The sequence below is a fragment of the Podarcis muralis genome, chromosome 2, assembly GCF_964188315.1.
Source record: "Podarcis muralis chromosome 2, rPodMur119.hap1.1, whole genome shotgun sequence".
NCBI lineage: Eukaryota > Metazoa > Chordata > Lepidosauria > Squamata > Lacertidae > Podarcis > Podarcis muralis.
In genome coordinates this window covers 40,197,411-40,224,304 of record NC_135656.1, presented here as the reverse complement: position 1 = coordinate 40,224,304, position 26,894 = coordinate 40,197,411, and the positions used below count along the sequence as shown (strand labels likewise).

Sequence of the window (26,894 nt, the reverse complement as noted above, 5' to 3'; positions counted from 1 at the left end):
TTGCAACTTTCTAAACTGCACCTAGCTTCTGGGAGAGCAAAAGAAACAGAAATGCATCCTGTTTGCTGTGTGCCAACCTTATTAAGCCTGACAAATGGATATTTTCTTAAAGGGTCTCTTAGAGCCTTCTCAGAGGGACATCTTCAATCACTTGACACGGACAAAAACAACCATGGCAGTCCCTTTTAAGAGCGCACTGAAAGGTAAGGCATTCTGGGTTGACTTGCTACATTAGCATCAGATAGCCAATCATCTGTTGTGGCCAAATCCCAATCTGAACAAAATTACTGAAGGGTTGGGATACTGTCCTCTATTTTGTTAGGAAAGCTTAAAAAGGTAAAGGGACCCCTGACCATTAGGTCCAGTCGTGGACAACTCTGGGGTCATCTCACTTTACTGGCCGAGGGAAATGGCGTACAGCTTCTGGGTCATGTGGCCAGCATGACTAAGCTGCTTCTGGTGAACCAGAGCAGTGCACGGAAACGCCGTTTACATTCCCACTGGAGCGTACCTATTTATTACTTGCACTTTGTGCTTTTGAACTGCTAGGTTGGCAGGAGCAGGGACTGAACAACGGGATGTTCACCCCATCAAGGAGATTTGAACCACTGACCTTCTGATTGGCAAGCCCTAGGCTCTGTGGTTTAACCCACAGTGCCACTGCTTAACCAAAAGGAACATCCAAGTGGTTTTATATTGCTGGTATTGATGATACATCTTCATTGAATTACATGTTTAAAGTTTTCTTGATACATGCTGAATTTGTACAGTTGCAGCCCTGCATATTCAAATATATTGGATGAAGTGTTGCTATTATTTTTTAAAGGTGGGTTTGGGGAAGAGAGTGATCCTTGAGATGGGACTATATAGCACCTGTGTTTAGCTTATGCCAAAAGAAATTAATAGAAGTTACCATATTCTCGGAGGCGGGGGGGGGGTCATGGATGCAAAGACATAAATTCACTTTCATTGAAAGACTTTCATACTGAAGAAGGAATAGAACTACGGCTAGGAAGATGGCTTCTATCCAAATTAAATAGCAGGTTTTCCCAGGGGAAAGTGGTGGGACAAGTGGAAGTGTGGATGAGCCATAGGTTGGAAATCGTGAAATATGGAGAGCACAAATTTTGAAGCGCTGCTGTGTTTCAGTTCACGTATTGTTTTGGAAAGTGCAGATTATGTTGGTTGATCTTCAAATGCAAACTGAATTTAATTTTCTCCCAGTTCCTAGGCCCCACCACTGGGCGTGAGAATTTTGAAGCAAAATCCAATAATTTGAAGGTTCTGTGTTGACAGTTCCAACCTGATAATCTGGCAACCCTGGTTTGTATTCCTTAATCAACCACTATCCTTGCAGCCAGAATTACCGTAATTTCCTTCTTTCTTTATATATTGGAAAGCACAATGGTTTGTTTTAGAAGAGAGAGTTCACTGTTATTACTGCAAAAGTTGCTGAAGCACAAAAGCAAACCCTTCTACATGTTAGAGCAATGTTTTCCTTTTCACTGAGGTCTGAAGGACAAAACCAGAAGAAAGCTTGGTGTTTTTTTTGGATAAGGTTTCTGGCAATGCTTTCACTTGAAGCAGAGGTTTGGGGTAACTCATATTACTTTTGATGTTTATTTATTTTTATCTCAGTGGTTTCTAAGTGTTACATTTTGGATCGAGTAGGCAATGAAAATGTTCAGAATTTCAGCCCGATTGATAGTTAAAAAGGTAAAGGGACCCCTGACCATTAGGCCCAGTCGTGATTTAACCCACAGTGCCACCCACGTCCCAGTGATTGATAGTTACCTGGGGGCCAAATAGGTGAGTCCACCCCACTGACAGAGGAAGAGGGGAGCGGGGAGAGCACACTGCCCCCAGCAGCATGAACCCGGTGGGGTGCCATCGTGACTGCCCCCCATCTGTGTGGGCATCACGCCCCTGCAGGTGGCGTTCCACGCCCCCACCTGCCCTCTGCCCCCCGGTGCCGGAGCATGAAGCTCTGCCACTGGTCCACCCCATCCTCAGCAGGCTTGCTTCTTAGGGATTCGTAGCTCTCTTTGAGTGGATTCAGAAGCCTCCTGTGGAAACTGCCCAGAGAAATTGGTGTTATGGGACCAGAGTCATCCAAGCCTCCTCCAAAAACATGAAATAAACCTATGGTTCTTCATGGCTTAACCAGGTCTGTGGCTCCATAATGTTAACTCTCTCCATTAGCCTCCTTACCCAGCACAGTGAGTGATGGCTAACGTGCAAGGGCCATGGGGAGGGGATGTAACCAGGATTCACTGATATTCTTCTCACCTTTGTCTGCCTTAACACAAGAGAGTTCTGCTGGATCAGACCAAAGGCCTACCTACTCCAGCATCCTGTTCTCACAGTGGCCAGCCAGATGTCTTACTGAGGAACTTAAAGGATCTATTAGAGGTACATCACTTCTGCCACTCTCCTCTTTCTCACAAGCAACCTTTAAGTTGCTCTGCTTTCACTTGGCTTCTGAATTATTCGCTTCCCCTAAAAATGCCTAGGCTTGGGCCTTAGTTGTTGTAGTAATGAAGGTTGCCATTCTATGTGACCTAACTACCCTGGGTTGGTTCACTGATAGCAGCTTCAGAAAGGAAGCTGTTCCCAGTCATGGAGAGAAAGTCACTAGAACAGTCATGAGGAACCTGTGGCCCTCTCAGGTGTTGGGGGACTCCAGCTCCCAATCGTCCCTGACATTTTCCCATGCTGAATGGCACTGACCAAACTTTTGAGTCCAATTATATGTGGCAGGCCATTGGTTCTGCATATCTGCACTAGACCCATCAGCCCAGATGGGTGAGGGTGGAGCTGATGAGAGGCTGCAAGCTCTCAGATTCCACCTGATGGCATATAAGCCTCAGAGAGAGCCATGGAAAACAGGGAGAGAACCAGCCTGAAATGGCCTCCTGAGGAAGGAACTGGTGGGGACTGGTAAACTGTGCTATCTATTCCCCCCGTCCCAGGATGAGCCCAGCTTCTCTGATCTGAAGCAAGAGAGGTGCAGTTGTCGTGAGTTCCGAGGGGTTTGGGACCCAGAAAATGTGACACATGCCTTTAAAACAGGGTGCGGGAACCTGTGGCCCACATCATCCCTGATCATTGACCATGCTGCTGTGAGTTGCAGTCCACAACCTCTAGAGGGTGCCACATTGGCTGGAAGAACTTCTAGGCCAGGGCTAGGACCAGAAATCTGTGTCTAGCTGCCCCACGTTGTAACCCATGAGAAGTACAGTTCCTGGCAGCAAAGTAGGCTATGGATTGGGCTCCACCCCATTGGGTCGTCTTGGATTGGCTCCACCCCATTGGGTCATCTTGGACAGGAAGACCTATAAAAGGCTTGCCATTTGGGCTGGGATCCTGCCTGAGTAGCAAAGCCTTCCTGGCTTGATTCCTCAGCTCTGACTCAACTCCTGGCTCACCTTGCTCAGCTGCCGACAGCTGTCAGACAGCATCCGGATGAAGGGAGCAGATTCCAGAGCCTGGTGGAATGAAAGAGACTACCTCTTCCATGACTGACATAGCTGTGGGTGCACGAACTTCTTTCGAGGTGAAACCTGGAACTTCTTTAAAGTTCTAGGAGCAGATAGCTGAGAAATCTGAATTGCATTTTCAGTTCTTCTCTCCCTCCTGCTTTTAGCAGCCGACTGAGCTGCCTTCTGGAGAACAGGAAGGTCAAGCTCTGCGTTAGTTCATCCAGGCAGCAGATGTGCTGGTTGCCACCCAGGTGGTGGGGGTTACGAAAACACTGTCTGCAGCAATTGGGCTTGGCGGCTGTGGGCTGCGGAAGCGCCGCCTCTGCCTCGGGGAGAGAATGCTCTTCGAGCCAGAAAGATCATTAGCTTTCGCTCAGAGTGGCCTCCTTTTCATGAGCCTTCTTGTGAGAGGCCTTCGAAAGTAGGCAGGGCAGGATGGCGCTGGTGGCAGATGCTGTTGCTTGCAGGGTCCCCACATGGAGCTGTTGCCATCTGAGAGCTTCAGCGGGCAAATAAGACATCCCGGGCACAGATGGGTCTATGAGGCTGCATATTGTTAGAAGCTTGGCGCCCTGCCCAAGAAGACACAGAAAACAGATGTTGCTCCGATGGCGATCCAATGGATAAGCTGTATGCACGCATGCTGCCAGCTCTGATGTCAGCTTCCTTCTCACTCCTCAGGGTCTGAGGCATTTGGCTCTCAGCCTGCAGTGGAGGCTGCGAAAGCTGAGCGGCTCCCACTTGCTCTGGGAAGGACTGTGTTGGAGCACCTGCTTTGCATGCAGAAGGTCCCAGGTTCCATCCATCCATCCCCAGAATCTCCAGTTTGGACTGGGAACGGCTCCTGTTGGAAACCCCCAAAGAGCCACTTGCAGTCAGCATAGATTTCAGACCAGGCAAAAGTGTGTATGGCAGAGTATGCTCAGCAAAACCCTGTTTCTTTGGAGCAAGACAAACCATGAGACCAGGTTTGCACATAATGCTAAGCCAAACCTAATAATAATAATAATAATAATAATAATAATAATAATAATACCCCACCCATCTGGCTGGGTTTCCCCAGCCACTCTGGGTGGCTTACAGATTATATAAAACATAGTTTTGCTCAGTGCTTTTTTTCTTAAAAAATGTTTAGGGGTACTCTCATTTTGACTCAAGAACATCACCATTTTATAGTCCAAATCAGGAAAAATAAATGCAGTAAATGGACAAAAGTACAAAGATTCACAGAATGTTTAGGGGTATGCATGCCCCCAGAAAACAAGCACTGGTTTTGCTGTTGGTAATGTGGTAGCAGCAAGGCCAGGTTTTTGCTCTGCATTGCCACATGCTTGCTCATTCACACTAATCCATAGGTTGTCTTAGCAGTATATCTGAATCAGGCCACTATTTCAGACATCAGTCTTCTCCTCCCGATATGCTTCAGGCAGCAAATCATGTATCTTTAATAGAGTCTCACACAAAAGTTTATGCACTTATCCATTCATTGCCAATTAAAAGAAGGAAATTTGCTTTTAAAAACTGCAGAATTGTGCCCGGTATGAGCAGAAGGTTTCTGTGTGATATCATGGGAAACTGGGGCAGGGTGGAATTCTGCTTTGAACTCAGTGCCTGGGCTCCTGCTTTGAACTGACAGGCACATTTCTCCCCAAGGGCTTGAGAAAGGCGCATTTGGACTGGATTCGGCGAGAGTGCCTCTAGAGCTGCCCTACTGCTCTCACAATACTTAATAATGATGATAATGACATGTGTTCCTTCACCGTAATGTAAAGTACAAGCCAGGCGCTCAATAAACAGGTTATTTGGCATAGCTCACAGCTAAGGGTGTGAGCCTATAGAACCGGTTGCTGTCATTCCCAGTAAACAAGCACCTGTTTCTAATTAGCCTGGAAGGGAGAGCAAATCTTACAAAAGCCACCCCTCAAGCATGCTGGCTGGAGGCTGCTGGTCCTTTGCCTCAGAGGAAACACAGATAGGAACAATCTTGGAGGAAAGAGTGTCACTCCATCATGGCAAGCAGATAGAGTGGCAGTGGTGAAACAAACTCTGAAACATGGTCCCTCCATTTAGTCATCCCCGACGCAGGCCTTAAGAGGAATCTGGGCCACACACACCCATCTCAGCAAGAGTTGCTGAGTTCAAGGCCATGCTGGATTAGCATTCCTGGGTGATGAATGAGGGGTTGAAGTGTTTACTTTGAACACTGTGATCTGTGTCTGAATCTACTAGGCATTAAAATCTTTCAGATTTCTGAATCCGTGCTGCAGTTGCAGAAGGGGGAGGTGGCAGCTCTTGTATTTTGGAATTTAGACTGTAATCCAATATCCACTTACCTGGGAATAAGCCCTGTTGAACTGGGTGGAATTGACTAGGAGACAGGTGTAGGATTGCGCTGTTGTGGTAGGCATTTTAAGCCCTAGTCGCTGATATTAATTGGCACCTAAAGTGGCACGAGAGACTGCTGAGAGACTGTGACTGGTTCATTGCCACCCAGTGAACTTTGTGGCCGAGTGAGGATTTGAACCCTGGTCTCCCAGGTCTTAGGCCAACACTCTAACCGCTACGCTACACACTGCTGTAGTATGGGAGAGCTCTCCCTGAAAACCTAGATATGTGCTGCCAGTCAGAATAAACAAAAATGCACTTGACTTGACTGATAATACCTTCACTTGGTGTAAGACAACCTCTCTCTGTTCCTAAAAGTAGATTAGGCAAATTTATGGCAGATAAAGCTATCTATCAGGCATGGTGGCTGGGTGGCACTCCTTTGTTCAGAAGTAGCATGCCCTTGATTACCACTTGCTGGGTGGCAAATAGCAGGGTGGGGCTATTGCCTTGGTGTCTTGTGGGCTTTCTGTAGGCAACTCCAACAATGGTTGGCCATTGTGGAAAGCAGTAGGATGGGTTTATCTTACTTTCTTAATTGTTGTAGCCCAGCCGACCAGGTTTTTCCTGAGACAGAGTGATGTTCTGAGCAAAGCAGGAGGAGGAAGGGGGAGGGCATCCCATTTCACTTGTAAGCCAGCTGACAGTCCTTTTGCCAAAAGGCCTTGCAGGACACTTCCAGGCTCTAGAAACGTCTGTAATTATTCCACTTCATTTTGCCCCTGTTTATCTGGTTCACCCACTGGAATAGTCCTCACAGGGAAGTGAATAAGATATCTATTTTTTAAAAAAATAATTTTTATTAGTTTTCCAAGCATATAATAAAAACAAACAATCAAACAAAACAAAACAAAACATACAAACATATAAACATGTATACTTTCATAATCTTATCTTCCTACACCTTACTTCCCGGACTTCCCCATACCTCCCCTTTTCTGCATCCTTGTTTTTACCTTTCTTCAGCAACCCTCCAACTAATTAATTAATTCACTTTCATTCTAATTTCCTTAACTTATTGTTTACAGCTGCAATTCTCTATTTCTTAACACCTTAACATCTCATTACACTTCAATTTTACAACAATTTTTAAGATAAATTTTGAATTTCTTCCAGTCTTCTTCCACTGTCTCTTTCCCCTGATCACGGATTCTGCCGGTCATATCTGCCAGTCCCATGTAGTCGATCACCTTCGCTTGCCATTCTTCCAGAGTGGGTAACTCTTGTGTCTTCCAATACTTTGCCAGAAGAATTCTTGCTGCTGCAGTAGTATACATAAAAAACGTCCTATCCTTCCTTGTCACCAATTGGCCAACCATGCCCAGGAGAAAAGCCTCAGGTTTTTTAGGGAAGGTCCATTTAAGAACCTTCTTAATTTCATTATAGATCATTTCCCAAAAGGCTTTAATCTTCGGGCAGGTCCACCAAAGGTGATAAAAGGTACCTTCAGTCTCATTACATTTCCAGCATTTGTTATTGGGCAAATGGTAAATTTTTGCAAGCTTGACTGGGGTCATGTACCACCTGTAAATCATTTTCATAATGTTTTCTCTTAAAGCATTACATGCCGTGAACTTAACACCAGTATTCCATAACTGTTCCCAGTCAGCAAACATAATATCATGACCAATGTCGTGAATAAGATATCTAGAAAGGGCTGCGGAACCTATGGCTCTCCAGATGTTGTTGGACTCCAGCATGGCCAATGGTCAAGGGGGAATGGGAGTTGAAGGTTATCAATATCTGGAGGGGGGATTTGTACTGCAGCAGTTTCCCTATATGTTGTTCTTATAGAAGATGAGCATCTCTCTCTTGTGTTGCGGACAAGGAAGAGGATGAGCAATAAGGAAAGGGGGCATATCATGAAGAGATAATGAAGACTAGGCCTCCTCTAATATATGTCATAGGCAACCAGGAGATTCACCCCGGTGTAGACAGATACAATCTTGTTTGAATGATAATTAGTGGATCCTATTTGGGGGGGGGGGGAGCTATTTCTGGAAGAAGAAAATTGGTTCTTTAAAAACAAAGCTTCTGGATTCAATTCTCCACTATTATCTTAAGGTCAAAACAAATTAAAGTAACCTCTAAATTCAGCTGTGGCTTTTTTTCTACCAAGAAGTGAAAGAAAGGTAGAAATGTCATCCAAATATGAGATCAGGACATTTCACATTTTAAACACTCCCATGAACTTTGGATTGGAAATTCTATATTGTCTTCCTGGAAACAAATTCAATATATCCTCAAATTGACATGGAAGCATGAGCTCATTTGGACTTCTATAAGAGAGGAGCAGTATAAAGAGCAGGGTTAGTCATTACTGTCAAAAACAAATGGATGATCATTCAGCAGTTGTCTATTAGAAATGAGCAGCAGAGTGCACTAAGCTTTGAAAATCTGGCATATTCAGAGGATGAATGGGTAGCTCAAATCCTCAGTTAAAACAACAGTTTTGTATGTGCCTTCTACATCCCAGAGTGTGCAGTTCCTTGCTGTAAGTCGGGGATAGGGAAGCTCTGGCCCTCCAGATGTTTTATTCTTTTTATTCTTTAATTTTTATACTGCTTAGCACCAAAATAGTCGTTCGACTCCAGCTCCCAACATCCCTGACCTTTTGCCATGCTGGCTGGGGCTGATGGAAGCTGAAGTGCAAACTAATTTGTGAGGCAATTATTAAGGTATCCTGGACCCAAGTTATTGTTGTTGTTGTTGTTTAGTTATTTAGTCGTGTCCGACTCTTCGTGACCCCATAGAACAGAGCACGGCAGGCACTCCTGTCTTCCACCTACCAGCTTGGCATTCCATCCTGTGCTCACAGTATTTACAAAAATCACATTGCTCCATGCTATAATTTTTTAACTGAAAACATTTAACAGCTGATGAAACAGAGAAGTTATAGGCTGGTGATTAAGGAACAGAGCACTCAGCATTTCTGGCTTCCATAGCAGAATTCCAAGGATCTCTTTGGGGGGAGGTCTCTCCCCCGCCCCCCGAAGATGACGAGAATATACCACATATTATGTGAGCCTGAATTGTAGCTGAAGGCAATCTTGAGGAAAGGTTCTCCATATGCAAAGGCTCACCTTTTTTTTTTCTCCAGCTACAGGCCTTCACTGGGATTGAGGGAGAGCTGCAGAATAATTTAAAGCAATCTTTTTAAGAGCTTTTTTATGAATCCACAAGAAAAGAGCCTTTGAATAGGGATGCTGGCATAAGCATAATATCGGAAGTGACATAGAAACATAGAATTGTAGAATTGGAAGTGACCCTGAGGGTCATCTAGTCCAACCCCCTGCAATGCAAGAATCTTCTGCCCAACATGGGGCTCGAATGCATGACCTTGAGATAAAGTGTCTCATGCTCTTCGGACTGAGCTCTATCCCATTACATCTGCAGAAGAAGAGCACTTCAAAATTTGCAGCTATGTTTACTTGAACTTCATCATCTAGGCCAGGGAACAGTTCAGACAAGCTAAATCACATTTTTCAGGCATCTGTTTTGCCTCTGTATTCATGGAAGCAAGACAGTAAGTAGTCACATGGTGACAATTTCAAAAATGGCTCATGTTTCTTCTCATGCTGACCTGCCACATGAAGGCTAAAAAGCAACATGCAGCCCTAAGATGATCCACATATGTTACATCCTTCTGACACTGAGTGAAGGACGATACTCCAAAATATGAGTTTTATGGGGCCTAAGTGCAATGGAGGCAGCAGGGTGGGAGGGGCATAACAACCCTTCACTCTCAGTTCATGTTTATCTGTTGATACCTGTTTCTATTATTTTTTTTGATAGAGCAGTTTTCTGCAAGAGCCGTCTTGTGCAAAGCCTCCCTATTAAAAATAATTTTAAAAGGTTGGTTTATCTTCTAAATAAATGAACCTGCCCTCAGTATGCAGCAATTTGAAACAGGCACACTTAATCACTCACATTACAGTGGTACCTCAGGTTAAGTACTTAATTTGTTCTGGAGGTCCGTTCTTAACTTGAAACTGTTCTTAACCTGAAGCACCACTTTAGCTAATGGGGCCTCCTGCTGCTGCCATGCTGCCAGAGCACGATTTCTGTTCTCATCCTGAAGTAAAGTTCTTAACCCGAGGTACTATTTCTGGGTTAGCAGAGTCTGTAACCTGAAGTGTATGTAACCTGAAGCATACATAACCCGAGGTACCACTGTAATGTAGTCAGGCCCAAATTCTTTTGTGTGTGTTCACACACACACACACACACACACACACACACACACACACACACCCTGTATGTCATGGTGGGCAACCCTCAACCCTCTCTAACATTGCCAGGGTTGAGTGGGGTGGCCTTCGGCAGCAAGGGCCTGATGAATTTGAATAGCTGTCAATGCAACAGATTCCTCACACTTGGCAAAATTTGAATTCTCATCAAAGCAGGAACTTTGATGCTACATTGATAGTTAATTTTATTATTGTTGTTGTTATTCATCATTTACAACTAGCTTAGTAAATTGTTGGCAATTTTGAATTGAATTAGCCGACAAACAGTATATATATATTTTCTAAATTATTCCAAAATCCAAGAGCCAGGCACTTAGAATTTTGAGACATTTCAAACTAAGCAATTTCCCCCCATCAAAGCTAGTCAAGGTTCGCTGGGGCAGGATTTGAAGAGGGCGGTTTTAAATTGGAAAAGTCAAAGGGCTATTCTGTTCTTGAATCTGGGCCTCTGAAAGACCCACTTGTTCCAATCGGTCTCTCCCAATTTGCAGACCTGAAAGAAACAAGTTGAGCTTTGGTGGGACAGTTTTTCAGGAGGCACTGAAGCATTCAGCACATGTTGAGATTTGAGCTCATGTAAGCAGGTTCTATTTGAATGTAGTCAGCCAGAACAGGAAGCTTTGACAACCTTATCAAGCCAAGCTGGACTTTGGGCTGCAGCCACCGCAGTATTAACACTGGGAACACTGGACCAGCCTGGCCAATCCCATTCATTGATGGCTCCAAAACTTTGCGCTGTGTTTATTACGAGTTCCAGGGAGAAGCTGATTTAAACCAAAGCTCGCTGCTCGCTCAGTGGGAGGCAGGGTTGTGATTGCTGGCGTCTGAGGCTATCAAGCCGAGCAAGCGAGAGAGACAGAGAAGGGGAGCCCAGAGCCACTAGCCTGGTTCTTGTGGGGAGTCCAGGCAGGAAGGAAAAGCTGCTGTGTTTATTTATATGGTTTTCACCATGAAGGATAACAAATTTACACAAAACCTCAGTGCATAAGACAGCTGCCAATGCTTAAAACAGAATTATTGTTTCATTAAACAGTGAAAACAAGCAGAGCGCCAAAGACAGCAGTGGGCTTTCGTAGTAGAGGAGCCAGCGTGATCAGGGCTGCCCAGTGAAACTATTTCGCAGGGTGCAGCCATTTATTTGTGTGTTTGTTTCCTTCTGGCTAAATTCTCCTTTCTCACATCAGAACTTGCAGGTTTCATAGGCGTCTTCTTACTAATTCTTTTAAAAACGGAACCCTCTTTATTAAAAAGACAGGGAGGCCCACACTTCTGGTTTGGAATGGAGCCAATGTGAATCTGGAAGAGCATCTTGGTATGAAAAGCAGCTGTGTGTGTTTGTGTGTGTGTGTGCGTGCATATTGTAGTTTGAAGGGAGAGTTTTCAGTGGAAACACCAGTGAAGGAAGGGTTAAGCACACCCTCCCCCTGCCACTTTTCTGCTTCAAATTGCCCTCTCGTGAACCTGCGTTTCCCGTCCTGGAGTGGCCATTGGGGGTTTGGTGCACAGTCCTGCTTTTATACTGTAACTGAGCCAGAGAGTGACCTATTGGTGATGCATAGCATGAGCCCAATCACGGATGGCATCATGTCCTGCTGTAAAGCTCAGTTATTTTAAGATGATGGCAGATATGAAATAAGCCTGAGGCTTCTTTGGAGAGGAAGTGATGCCTGGCTTTTGTTTTTGTTTTTCTAGAGACCAGGGAAATATGCTTTCAGTTTATTCAAGGACTTAATGCATGGATACTGAGTTGGGGCTGCAGGAATGCACGGTCCATTGAGAGCTCAGTTGGAAAATACAGCCATATTATCAATCCATTGTAGCAAAAAATAAAAAATACAAGGATCCCAGTGACTCCTTATATACCTTATTGTGTGCACACCTCTTTAGTTGTTTAGTCATGTCTGACTCTTGGTGACCCCATGGACCAGAGCACACCAGGCACTCCTGTCTTCCACGGCCTCCTGCAGTTTGGTCAAACTTATGCTGGTAGCTTCGAGAACACTGTCCAACCATCTCGTCCTCTGTCGTCCCCTTCTCCTTGTGCCCTCCATCTTTCCCAACATCAGGGTCTTTTCCAGGGAGTCTTCTCTTCTCATGAGGTGGCCAAAGTATTGGAGCCTCAGCTTCACGATCTGTCCTTCCAGTGAGCACTCAGGGCTGATTTCCTTCAGAGTGGATAGGTTTGATCTTCTTGCAGTCCATGGGACTCTCAAGAGTCTCCTCCAGGACCATAATTCAAAAGGACTAATTCTTTGGCGATCAGCCTTCTTTATGGTCTAGCTCTCATTTCCATACATCACTACTGGGAAAACCATAGCTTTAACTATACGAAGGTTAGCTAGGAAGCAGCAAAAAATACTGTGCAGGCGACAGGTCCCAAGTTCAATCTGTGAGATCTCATATAGAATCGTAGCATTGTAGAGTTTGAAGGGACCTCATGGGTCATCTAGTCCAACCCCCTGCAATGCAGGAATCTCAGCATATAATAAAAAAAATTAATCAGGTATCAAGTGAGGCTGGAGAACCAATGCTGGAAATCTGTCAGCAGGCAAGAGTAGAAAATGCCATCCTAGGAGGACAAATAGTCTGGCCTCCTGATACCAGGCACCTGGTATCCCATTCCTTTCCTAATAATTTCAGGAAAAATAGGATCTGGGGTGTATTAAGCCTTCTTCTTTAGAACTTCAGTCCTTTGGTAGCATTTTTGCATAGTCTGCAATGGTCCTGAATTGATCAGCTTAGAGAGCTCCAAGGATAGTTCCCTTGAGGTGTGAAATTTTAACAACTGAGTGCTGTGCAAGTGGCTGAGTAGCTTAGGAAAAGTCAACACCCACTTCCTTCTTTACAAGCATGTCTTATATTTCATGGTTTCATATGTGATGTGCAGCACACCTCTAAGCACATTTGCTCAGAAGCACATTCCTTGAGAATTAGGCCCAAGTAAATGGTATTGCAGCGCCGATCATACCTTCAGGGATTTTTTACAGCTCAAGGGTACTTCTTCACATAGTAAAATTGTACTCTCAGGCACTGCTACATCCTCAGGGGGCTTCATAAGGATTTGATTCCTATTATTATTAGCACCTGGGTGACCGTTGCTTTTGTTAGGAAGATTGCTGGCTGTAATACTGAGCTCCCGTTGATAAGGTATCAGCTAACTGAGGTTAGGAGATGGTCTCCTGGTACGTGGAGGCATCTCTTGAGCATTCAGAAGCACCCAGCCTTCATTACAGCTTGGAGAAGGACACATTCAGATAAGTTTGTGGGCGGGTGTGGTGGATATGTTTGCATAGAAACATCAGGTGATGCATTTTGGAAGAAATGGGCAGAAGTAGGCAAGAGAGAGAGAGAAGGGACATGGGTGGCACTGTGGTCTAAACCACAGAGCCTAGGGCTTGCCAATCAGAATGTCGGCGGTTCGAATCACCATGACGGAGTGAGCTCCTGTTTTTCAGTCCCTGCTCCTGCCTACCTAGCAGTTTGAAAGCACGTCAAAGTGCAAGTAGATAAATAGGTACCACTCTGGCAGGAAGGTAAACGGTGTTTCCGTGTGCTGCTCTGGTATGCTAGAAGCGGCTTAGTCATGCTGGCCACATGACCCGGACAAACGCTGGCTCCCTTGGCCTATAGAGCGAGATGAGCGCGCAACCCCAGAGTTGTCCACAACTGGATCTAACGGTCAGGGGTACCTTTACCTTTAGGCAAGAGAGAGGGAGAAAAAATGAGCCCTGAGTTAGCTCAAATCACCTGAGGACTGTCAGGCCTTTTTTTGGAGATATGGGGTAGCAGATCCACCTGAATAAATGCCTGTTCTTTCCCCCTCAACTTGTACTCAACAGTCGTACCTTGGAAGTCGAACAGAATCCGTTCAGGAAGTCTGTTTGACTTCCAAAACGTTCGGAAACCAAAGTGTGTCTTCTGATGGCTGCAGGAAGCCACAGAAGCCCTGTTGGACGTTCAGCTTCCAAAAATAGCTCGAAAACCAGAAGACTCACTTCTAGATTTTGATCGTTTGGGAGCCGATTTGTTTGGGAGCCAAGGCATTTGAGTTCCAGGGTATGACTGGCAAAGGCCCATGGGATTAAGCAGCTGGGAGGGGCAGTTTGGAGGTTTAAAATCAGTAGTGTGGAAAGGGCCAAGTCCTGCAGCATGCATCAATCTCTCAGTGGGCTTTGCAGCCCGGATACCCGATTTAGTTTTTTAAAAAGAAAAGGTGTCTGAGGGGGTTGGTGGTTATTACCTACCTTGAATGAAGGTGGAATCTAAACTGCAATAATGAAGAAAGGCTTTAACCTATGTTGTGGGCATTCATCCTGATTTTCTTGCACAAAGATCACACAGTTTGATTATACTGAATCTTTACAGTGGTACCTCGGGTTAAGAACTTAATTCGTTCTGGAGGTCCGTTCTTAACCTGAAACTGTTCTTAACCTGAGGTACCACTTTAGCTAATGGGGCCTCCCGCTGCCACTGCGCCGCCACGCGATTTCTGTTCTCATCTTGAAGCAAAGTTCTTAACCCGAGGTACTATTTATGGGTTAGCGGAGTTTGTAACCTGAGGCGTCTGTAACCTGAAGTGTCTGTAACCCGAGGTACCACTGTACTGAGCATTCATTCTGATTTGCTTGCAAGGAGGTTATACGATGATGAGGATTCCTTTTGCATTCCTCCTAATTTGCTTGCGGGTTGTTGGCATGTATTCCCATGAATGATTCACTCATTCATTCCACGTTTTCTGTCCATTTCCCCATCACTTTCTGAACTGCAAAGAAATCTGTTTCTTTTGTAAAAGTGGATTTGTTGCACTAGGTGACATAGCGCTTTAATCCACTTTAATTGCAGAAACTTCAATTTTCTGCCATGCTCTTGAATCCCAATACTCTGTCCAGCAGCGCCCTAAATCAATGCACATGGTCAACTTCCTGGGTCAAATAAGCCTTAAAAGGCAAGTTTCACAACAGTGCCACCTAGTGATATCTGCCGTCACATGGAATTGGCATTTGCTCACGGGTAATTTCAGGGCAAATAAAATTAGCAGCTGCCTAATTTTTGTAGCAGGAGGACCGTTGGGTCTTTCAATCCTGTGCCCTTTGCAGGCTCACCATTCACTCCTCCTCAATAACATCAGCAGAGAGTTAATGACAACCAGATTCCATGGACTTTTCAAACCTGGCATGTATTATTAGGACACGCAAGCTGGGAATGACAGCCGTGTGTCCGCTCCAGAATTTGCGGCGCTTTTCTTAGAACAGTTTGAGAAGAACTCAAATGTCTTCAGACTTAGCTCTGCTCTGAAACAGCGGTGCCGGAATTTCTCACTGGAGTCCTGGGGAAACGCCGTCTGAATTGGTTGATCCCCTCCTGAACGATTCTGCCAGCCTAGCATGTAATTTTTAATGCCGTGTTGTGTTTTCCTGGCTTGTTCTCCAAGCTCACAAAGGCGGCCTTTGTTCGGGCTGCTACAGCACTTCCTCTCCCTCTCTCTCTTTCTCTGACTGTTTGGAAATTGGGCAGTCACTTATATCCAAGGTTTCACTGTCTGATGGGCATGGAGGAGTGTCTGTGCAGCAACAGCAACAGAATACCACTTCAGGGGGAAACGAGCAAAACAGCTGTTGAATGATGCTTTAGGGGCAGATCACTGCTGAAAGTGGTGAGGATTTGCTCTGTGAAAGGCAGGGCTCTTTGGCAGGGCTAGTTTGAGCATCAAAGCACAGAGCAGCTCAGCCTTTGTGTCCAACACTGTTGTCTGTGTTGTCTGCTCTGACTAGGAGCTGTAGTAATCAAAGGTCTCAAGTGGAAATGACATTTACTTTTAAAATGTCTGCATCATGCAGGTGTTAAAGGTGAAAAAGCACAGGGTGTTAGTGGTGGTCAAGTGGCTACGTTACCACCCTCTGGAATACGTTCATGCTATTATGTGCCTCCTTCATCTCTATCCACAATGCCTAGGATTGTTTGCACTATCTACAATCCCACTGTGGGTCATGCTCAAGCTGCATTGCTAACTCCCTTGGCGCCAGAGTGATGTGCCATGCATCCCATTCAATTGCACGGCCTTGTCTTAAACGACCCTGATATTATCTCCCAGTATGTATGTATTTGCCATGGAAATGGTGGCAATGTTCAAAGGAGCTTTAAAAGCGATGTCTTCAATTCCTCCTACACAAGGTGGGAGGGGGCAGAACTCCTAGTTGGTGGTCTAAACCCAGCTGCCCATATTGTGTAATTCCAGATTGTGAAGTTGCGCATGGTACAGGGTTCACAAGTTGCATCTAATGAATCAGAACAGTGTGCCCCCCCCCCCCGAATGCAATGTACCCCAGTTCAAGTAATTGGCTATTGACTAACCTTAGGACTCAGCTGTACAGCTGCAAATATAATGTTTTAAGTGCATTATACAAATGTGACACTAGATGGCTATGGTGAGCTTATGGCAAATTTAATGTATTTTTCAAAACGCTTTTTAAAAAACCCCACTTTCACAGCATTTTTTATATGTTTCTAGATTCCAGTTTAGATTTCATTCTGGGAATTAGGACGCTTTAGGATCCTAGTAGCTAGGGAAACAATGAAGTTGTAAGGTCTAGCTTGATGAATCTTAGGTGTTAGGATTGTTCCTTTGGCTGGCAGTGCCACAAACAGCCAACGTTTAACATGGTTCATTCGCTGTGCAGCAATGCTTCCTCTTCCCCCGTTAGCTATAGATTAAATGCTAAACTGCTGAGGCATTTTGCATGGTGTCTGTCTGAGGCCTTTCTAGCTGCCTTTTTGAAAAGAAAAGAAAAAAATGCTTCTTCCTGCCTTGTGCTGCTTTCGTGCTCATCTGTACCCAGCACAGGCATTGAGCTATATTTCCTCCCAAGTCCTTGGAAAATGCTCTATCCCTGCCACAGAAGGAAACCATCTGGATCCCCCCAAAATGAGCAACAACTGTGGGTCTATTATCATCCGAGAGAAGGCCCTTAGAATAGAACTACACTTTATTTATCCAAGTTACATTTCCAAACTTTGGGCAGTGCTTCTTCACTGTGACAGAACTATGGGTCCGGAACTGTAGGTTGGGGCAAAATGGAAGAAGGAGCCAGGCACAGACAATGCTACAACTATGTGACCTCCTCCAACTGCTCCTTTTATAAATATCGCTCACTGGATTCTGCTTTGCAGCAAAGAAGCAGCACCTGAAGTCTGCAAACCTGACTTGGACACCCCATGTGTAGCTCCAGACCTAAGCTTCTCTGGCCTGGCACCTGTCAACAGTGCTGAACAAGTCCTTCCTTGGAGGTTTTTAAGTAGAGGTTGGATGGCCAGGGCCGTCTTTACCTGGGGGTGCATGGAGTTCAGGGCACCCGGGCACCGAATTCTGGAGGGCACCAGGCGCCCACCACTGAAGCTGCCTAAGCTCTTAACTATCTACCTGTTATGAAATAATAAATAATTTTGATCAAGCTAAAAAAAACAAAATACATATATACCTAGGTATTACCGAAATGTATACCTACTAAAAAAAAATTCATTCCAGTAGCACCTTAGAGACCAACTAAGTTTGTTATTGGTATGAGCTTTGGTGTGAATGCACACTTCTTCAGATGCATGCACACGAAAGCTCATACCAATAACAAATTGTTTCAACTACGGCAGACCAACACGGCTACCTACCTGTAACTAGATGTATACCTACTGTTTCACTACGGTTTCACCTACTGTTTGCACGCTCATTTACCAAAAACACACCGCGACAGCGGTGGTGCTTGTCATTCACAATGGTGCCGCTTGTCAGACTCAACAACAGCGCTCACAACGGTGATGCAAAAGTTAATTGGGGGGCTAAACTAAATTTGGGGGCGCTGGGCGGATCTTTGCACCCCAGCAGCGCATATGCTAAAGACTTGCCTATGGATGGCCATCTGCCATGGATGCTTTAGCTGAAATTCCTGCATTGCAGGGGGTTGGGACTCAATGACCCTTTGCGGTCCCTTCCAACTCTACAGTTCTATGATTCTTTGGTTCTATGAATCAGTGGAAGGCAATCTAGGCCGCCATGCTGTGCACAGTCACAGACCCTGCAAATGTCCCTATTTCCCAAGGACAGTCCCGGATTTACAGAAGCCATCTTGGTTTCTGATTTGATCCCAAAATGTCCCGCTTTTCCTTAAGACATCCCTATTTTCATCAGAAAAATGTATGGAAAGTATGGAGTTATGTAACCTCCAAGCCAAGGAGCTAAGTAACTATACAACCTTTAGAAAACATCTGAAGACAGCCCTGTATGGGGAAGCGGGGTTTTTGTATTTAATGTTTTATTATGTTTTTATATATGTTGGAAGCCACCCAGAGTGGCTGGAGCAACCCAGTCAGATGGGTGGGGTATCAATAATAAAATAATGATGATGATGATGATGATGATGATGATGGAATAGGGAATCCCTACTTTCACTGGAGAAATGCTGGAGGGTATGCAGCCAGGCTGCCTAAATGTGTGGCAGGATTGTTACTGTAGACGTTGGAGACCAGCAAGAACTCTCACCAAGTTCTGAGTGAGGGGGAATCGGCCGGGGTAGGCGGGGAAGGCAAATCCATGGTCACGTGAGACCCTGGTGGCCTTTTGCGTCCTACGTGGTCTGTGCATTTCAAAGCACAGGCCATTGTGCTTTTGGGATAGCAAACCCTCCCCAGAAATTCCACAGGCCTTTCCCCTAGCTATCAATATCGTTTCTGTATTTCTCGTTCTGTTGCTTGTCTTCAGCAGCGAGACAAAAAAGGGGCCCTTTGTGTGAGCGCCTGAAAGGAATAGCCTAGTCCCACAGCCTGCATGCAATTCTAATGTCAACTATTTGTTGCCTTGGCATTTCACATTAGCAAGCTCTCTCCACCACCCCCAAATATCTGTGAGCTGTGCCTTCCTGCCAAGGGGCCATATTTAACTTTGCTCCTCCATAGTGCGGTGCAGTCGGCACCAGGCAGAAGGGTCCATTCATATAGAGAAGCTTTCTCACCCGCACAGGGGGAAAGGCATATGTGAAAACACTGGAATTGAGGACAGGGTCACTGACCTGGATCAGGCCTTCCCAGTAAAAAAACAAAACAAAAACTGGTCCAGGGAAAGTTTCCCAGCTCTCTTACTCGATGCATTCCCAGGCTTGCCTTAAGAGTTTGCAGACTCACTCCCCACCCACCCTGCTCCACCCCAGCCATTTTAATGTTAGTGCAACAGCGGCAGCCGAGTCATTCCTGCAATATGAGCACAATCATTGTACAAACACAATGGAAAATATAGCCTCGTTGCAGGAGGCGCAGGGGGCTGTTTCTGTGTACAACAGCGGCAGCCACAACTCAGTGTTTTCCTTTGCAGGGGAAAAGATCGGGGGGGGGGGGGGGAGTCATCAAAGAAAAAAAGATTGAAAATTGTGATGGAGATGGCATCTTCTCCCAAGAAAATCCATCTCTAGGAACTGTTCTAGATTTCTAGCTAGATTAACTTAAGGACTAGTTCTTTGGAATTAGACTTCAGATAGATAGATAGATAGATAGATAGATAGATAGATAGATAGATAGATAGATAGATGATAGATAGATAGGAGATCAAGTGTTAAAGTGTTATTTAGTGCAGCCAGTCATGTAAGCTACACCTGTTGAAACTGCCTCTTCTATACAGCTATTAAAGGTGTCAGATGTCTTGTCCTTTTTTTACAAAAAGCAGACAAACCTGACCACCCTAAGATAGAGATACAGGATTCAGGCATGCATAAATGGGAGGAAAGGATGAGAAACCAATCTATAAGACAATAACATCATAAGGGGGGGGAGGGAATTCTGTAAGTTAAATGTAATAGGAGGTCTATGGCTGGGTCTCTGTTACCTCCTGCTATCTATACAGTGGTACCTTGGGTTTTGAAAGTAATCTGTTCCGGAAGACCATTCGACTTCTGAAACGTTCAAAAACCAAAGCTTTTACTTCCAGAAAACTCAAAACAGAAGCCGTGTGGCACATTCGACTTCCGAAAAGTGTTCGAAAACTGAAGCAGTTACTTCCAGGTTTTCGGTGTTCGGAAGCCAAAACGTTTGACTTCCAAGACTCTCGAAAACTGAGGTAGCACTGTATATGGTTTTGTAGCAACTACACCTCCTGAACAGAGCAGCTGTATTTAGATGGCTCACTGGTTCCCTCCAGTTTCCTTCCTATTCCTCCCTCATTCTAGCCTGTCTTTCTTTCTTTCTTTCTTTCTTTCTTTCTTTCTTTCTTTCTTTCTTTCTTTCTTTCTTTCTTTCTTGGAGGGGGACTCTGCCTGGCTAAATCCCTTCCCATGAGTTGGATTCTAGGCTGCACTTAATGTGTGACTGCTGGTAATGTATGCTAGATTTTGTGGACCTGAATCTACAGTGACACCAAAGCTGAAATTCCAATGCAAATGCTCTTTAGGGATTCTTCTCAATGGCCCAAATTGCACGGGTTGTGTTAGTATGAGGGAGCATATGAATGAGAACTTCACCATACAAGTACTCAGTCTGGGCTGGCAAACAGAAGCAAGGGTTGAAAATTAATGGCCCTGAGGACTCCTGAGAAGGCAGGCTCCAAAGTAAGTAGCATCTAAAATTTTGAAATGAAAATGGAATATGAGGCATCCCTTGGGTTCTGTGCATTCTGATGTTCTGAAATTGCAACAGAAAGTATTATAAAATTGAAAATACTTGGCAACTTTAATGCAACTCTTGTTTTCACATGTCTTTCAAAGTAATGTACTGGAAATCCTAATAATGAGGTTCCATCTCCCTTCAGAAAAAAATAACTTCTTCTAAAAAAACCCCTTTTTTATAGTAGCAAGGACTACTAATAAATCCCTCTTTTCATCTTTTCCTGCCTATGTCCTCAACAGCATCCCCTGGAGATGAGTTTCAGTATGTATGTATTTATATTTGTATGTACGTATTTGCATTTTTAAAACTTATTATCCTCATTTCTAAAAACAAAAAAACCCCTGCAAAAGTGGCTACTCCCACCCCAAAAACATCAAGCAGTATTTCAAAAAGCACATGCCAGTCATAAAACTCCAATAATAACATCATAAACTGACAACGATGACAATTTCTGGGCACAGCAAGCCATGAATACTGTGAGAATGAGCCTAGCATCCCTGAACTGCCTGACTTTGTGTATCTGAACCTCTGCTAATTCTAGTGAGAACATGAACTCCTACTTTTTGTTTTCTTACAGTCTTTATTATACTCCCCCACCCTTTGTGGACTGCTTTATCTCTCCCCCTCCCTCATTTAAGAGCACCAAGATGATGACAACCAGTTGAGCTACAACATACTCACTTGCTTTAGGCCAGACTGTACTTAGCCAAAGACTGAAATTCAAATACGTTTGTGTAGGGGGAGCTATTATGCCCACTTCAAGACAAGTGTTTTGCATTAGTCTGGCTCTCCATTACAAAGCGAACAAAAGCATTTGCCACACCTCTCCCTTCCCCTGCTAGTGTCTTGAGGTAGGAGCGCCTTCTGATTGGAGGCCCCAGAGTGAGCGTATATGGAAACCACATGGCAAAATAAATAGGAGACAAGCTCGGGGGCCCTACAACCTTTATGCGTGTGTGGCGAGGAAGGGCTAAAAACACACAGCTTTGAAACAAGAAAGAGCAAAAGATACTGTAACTCTGCAGCCCCCTTCTCAAATAAAAAGCCCACCCATTTGCGAAGTTCCCATCTTCAGTGTATAATTTCATTTCCCCTCGTTTGCTTTTGCTAATCATTCTATACACTGTCAGAACATGCTGAGTTACAGCCAGCAGGGTTTAACTTTATTTCCCCTCTCTTTCTCCCTACCACAGGCAAATGGTCTTTAAATAGAAGAGTGTGGAAATTGCCTCCATGCCAGTTTCTCGTCAGAACTAGAAGCGATTATCCATTTTAACATGTACTGTTGGATAGGTTGCCATGATAGTAATATGTCCCCTGCCCTCTTTCATAAAAAGAAACTTTCTTCAGTTGGGGGAATCTGGAACCCCCCCCCTCTCTTATGCAGTGTTGGGTCACAAAATCTCTTGGCATGTCATAGGAAAGCTACAAGTGGACCTGTCCGTGCTGACTCCTCTGTGGCAAACTCCTTGACAAAGGCTGCCCAGTGCTAGGGAAAACTCTTCCAAGAGGAACATTTTTATCTGTTGAGTTTTGTTTCGTGGAATTTATATTCCCATCAAATGGTTTCCTGCCGTCCCCTGTAAACTCAATCAGCCTAATGGAAGTGACACAAAAACAAAGTGTTTCTCAGCTGGGGTAACCATGGAGAAGAGAAAAGGCATGCAGAGAGCTAGCCAAGTGTTAGGATTTTATAGGCACAGTGTTAAAGGTCTCAAGGCAGGATGGGACTTTGTTCAGTGAAATATCAGCAGGGACAAAAAAAAAAAAAAAAAAAAAGCAACCAGAAAGGGAAGGGGAAATATGGAAATGATAGAGCCACATGGGTACGAAAGCTGACTGATGCATTGCCATCAAAGATGCAGGCAGGTTATGGGGAAGAAAGGTGTTCTCTGCAGCAAGGCACTGGCAACTTCACTGGGTTTCCTTCTATGGTCATGTATTTCTTGCCTCGAGAGGAGGTGGGGAAGATCCTGTATTTTGAATGCTGTCATTCAGAAGGATTGAGTAGAACACAGAAATGTTTCTTCTACTTCAACATGCAGCCCTCCATCTTGAGATCAAGGGAAGGGTTGGCTATTACTTTCACTCAGCACAAGATTCCATGAGCTTCTGTGGATGTTGCAATACAGTGGTTGGGAACCTGTGGCCCTCCAGATGTTTCTGGACTCAAACTCCTATCACCCTTATCATTGACCATGTTGGCTGGGGGTGACGGGAGTTGGCTTCCAACAACATCCAGTGAGCCTTAGTTTCCCCAACCCTGATGTCATTTATGTCAAAACATGATTCTTAAACATCCATGAACTGCTCACTGAATATAGGATATTTTTGACCCATCCCTCCCCACTCAAATCAGTCATGTAAAAATTACCCACTTTCACCCATTTGAAAGCTCATATTTTTATTTCTTAGTTTTATCCTGAATTGAAATTCCCCCAATATTAGACCAAAGTAGAATATCCTAGATCAAATGGAACCAGGTTTGTGCTGGAATTCAAGTACTCATCTCCTGCTCAGACACCAATTTCCATCTCAGACACCAGTTTCCATCTTTCGGTTCTCTCCATCCATTTGTTTTGTGCATTTACTATTCACCTACTGTAAGCCAATACCTTTTATTTTATTTCCCTCATTTGAATCTCTTGCACAGTCACCTGGAGGAAATTGTTGTTCTCTTTCCACTAAGTGTAGTGTAGCTTGGGCAGCTTAATGTGTCAGTTGGTACAAGAAACAAAAACAAAAAACTGTGGCTGCACCTTTTTGCATTGTAACTAAAGCTCCTTCTATATTTTGATCCAATAACGTGAATGAGGGCCAATTTGGTTTCTTGCCAGAGTCAGAGTGGGACTGTCAGCCAGTTCTGAGAGGGCCAATGCAGGAGAAAGAAAGAGAAAAGAAATCACAAAAGGACTGCAAAATAGCTCATCCAAGAACATTGGGGTGGGGGTTTTACTTCCATGTGTTCTTTCAGGGAAGGTGAATGTGCAACTTACAATGGAGAGAAATCCAAGAGGGTTTTGCACCCCATGTGAAGCAAGATGTCAGTGGTAGTTTCACAGCAGCTGAGTCAAGGAGTCCAAAGGCAGCAGGCATAATTGTTAGGCTGTTACATTGAGGTGTCATGCTCCCAACACAAAACCGTCTGGCCAGTTTTCTCCAATGTCTGCCAAAGTGGATTCAGGCACAGCTTGAGGTTGTGAAATACAGCTACTGGTGCATAAATTTTTCTTGGCTTTGCAGTGTGCCTTTTATGGACCACTGCACCCAATACGAATTGCTGGATCTTGAATTGAGAGCATTTTTGCCCTGTAGATACTTAACTGCCAGTGTGTGATGATAGCAGTTGTTTTATTTATTGAGGGCTTCATAACAAACAATGTCATGCAGGTTGGGAAAGATCCATCTGAAATAAATGTTTGTATGCCTTGGTCAAGAAGCTATTGGTTTATGATTTACTTATTTTTTAGATCCAGCACTACAAAGGTGTTCCAGGATTTCTAAGGTCCTTCTTCATGGTTCTTTAACTTTGTGTCTTATTTCTGTGAACTTCTCTGTCCTCTTCCTGTTTGCAGGCTAGGCTAAAGGGAATTTCTCTTTCCTTGGGATTTCCTTGGAGAAACCTATTCTGCACATGATGCTAAACCATGGCTTATTAAACAATATTTTGTTAAACCATGACATAGCGCTATATGTTAACCCTTTCCAGCAGCTTAACTATGGATTGCTTACTGTCAACAAACCACAGTCAGAAGCCATAATTTGTTGTTGGTATACAAATCTTGGTTTGTTTCAGCTATGGCTTAGTTTTACATGCAAACCCAGCACTCATCTTTAATTATAGTTTGTTTGACCATCCCACTCCAGAAAGGCACTCATCAAACTACAAAGGCCACAGGGCAAGAACAGCTAGAAAACAAAGCAAGCTTTAGAGAAACAAGATGTGGTTTGGTCAATCATCTGTGAGACAACTTGTGCTTAAACAAACTATGGCTTAAACAAAACACAGCTTAGCATTATGCACAAACCGGTATAGATAGGCAAGGATTTGTTTTCTGGAATCAAAATCCTTGAAACCGAAAATCCGAAAACTAATATATATTCTCTATCTTTTGGGTTTTAGATCGGGCTTTGGTATCAAGCAATATTGGCATCCCACCGCATCTGATCCACCGCATCCAGTATCCAGCCTACACTAGTCACACATCTCCCGTGGTCAAGAAGCTTGCGGAGCAAGACAAATTAAGAATTTCCAAGTTGCTGTCAGCACCTCGGATAAGCATTCAAGGACTGAGCAGCAGGGAGAACAGCCTTGCTCACATCCCCCAGCAGAAGCGCAGCCGCGGGTCTCAAGACGTAGGTGTGGCTGCTGAATCAAGTCCAGCAGTGTCACGATTCAGCATAGCAACTAGTCCCCTTTACGTTAGCAGGGAATTCTTTGATGGTGGCCTAGTCCCCATAAGCAGCTTTTTCCCAGAGGGAGCCTCAGCTCCAGGTAACTTTGTCATTTTTGCCAAAAAAAGAGTCCCTTTCCGTGTGTTACCAATGAAGCCACTAGATGCCTCCAGTATCAGAAAAGGCAAGAAGATGCAAAAAGCCTCCTCTGATTGGTCCACATTAAAATCCTTCGGCAACTAATATTTATATTTGGGCCGTTTTCTTTAGAAATCCAGACAGGAGGGTTCATTTATGTGGGATATATTGTGCAGAAGAAAAGACTGACCAGAATGAGAGCGTATGAAACCAGATGTCAAACATTAGAGGTCTTTTCACACTCGCACAGAAGTGGCTGAGCACAGTAGGTTATGGGGCCACAGGTCTGTGCCTGATCATGCCAGCTCCTGCCCACCCATTCTTGCCCCAGAAATGCTTTGCCTTCAAGTGCTGGACACAATTTCCAAGTGATGTATCTCGCTGATATAAAAAATGGTTAAGGATATGGTCACACTGCAGTTTGCTTGGCTGCAGACAGGTGGTGCTGTAAACTACAGTGTGGCAAGCTGGTGGGCAGGTAGGCTGCCCAGGTGAGGAGAGGAGGAGTGATCCAGAGAGTAGAGATGCAAGCCTAGGTGAGGTGAGTAGGAGGGAACTGGAGAAGGGAGACATAAAAACGCTGGGATAGCTCAGTTGGTAGAACATGAGACTCTTAATGTCAGGGCCATAGGTTCAAATCCCGTGTGGGGCAAAATATTCCTGCATTGCAGGAGGTTGGACTAGATGAACCTTGGGGTCACTTCCAACTCTACATTCTATGATAAGCAGGAAGCCCAGGCAAGAGAACCAAGTGAGGTGAGGAGGTGGGAACCCAAGGACAGAGATGCAGGCAGGTGGATGGCCCAGGAGAGTGGTCCAGGAGACCCTCAGAGGTATGGTAAGATCTGAGACATTCTTTGGGTGAGCTGTAAAGGCAGGGGGAGAGGGTTGGTGAGGTTGGCGACTGAAGTGAGTAGGGATGCATCCCCTATTGTGTACATAGAATCCCACTGCCCATATTTAGTACACGCAATTGCCTGCACCCTTGATTTTGAGAAGGTTCACGTGTCATTAAGCATATGAATGTAAGATGCTATAAGCAGAGTCTTGGCAGCTGCACATTTATTGTGAGGGCAAATAAGAATGCACAAACAACCCTGTAAGATCAGTTCAAGGCCCATCTGGTCCAGCATTCTGTTCATTTGGTGCCCACTTGCGATTCCCAGCATACTGCTTCTGACTGTGGAGGTGGAATATAGCCAAAGAGGCTCATAACGGTTGTTAGCCATTGTTACTTTACTGGGTGAAAAACAGGGTATAACTTGAGGAGAAATGAACACAGAGGTTCGTCTTCCTTAGGCCAGGTTGACACAGAGGAATAACTCCTCCCGAACCGCTTTTCCCTCCAGCTCCTCAAATGGTCAAATCTCAGCAGTCTTCCTCACTGCCAGCCAACTTCCAACTGACTCGAGTCTCCAACTCATCAGTCTGCTGTCACACTTGCCAATTACAAAAGTACCACCCCCCCCCCATACAAAGCTGCAAACTGAACATTTGCTGTGCTTCCAACAGTTCCCTCATGACCCAGTTTCCTGCTTCTCTTTTATGGACTCTCCTGAGGACAGCAGGGTTGGAAGGGGTTGTGCCCAGATCAGTTTAAATGACCACC

General features: G+C 44.7%; 1 protein-coding gene across 1 annotated transcript; it reads left to right on the top strand.

Moving 5' to 3' along the window:
• The first annotated feature begins 2 nt into the window (after positions 1 to 2).
• Positions 3 to 26,894, top strand: CDRT4 (CMT1A duplicated region transcript 4). Its single transcript, XM_028721012.2, has 2 exons — positions 3 to 203; positions 24,876 to 26,894. Exons 1-2 carry the CDS (start codon positions 95 to 97, stop codon positions 25,388 to 25,390), a joined length of 624 nt encoding a protein of 207 aa, XP_028576845.2. The 5' UTR covers positions 3 to 94; the 3' UTR covers positions 25,391 to 26,894.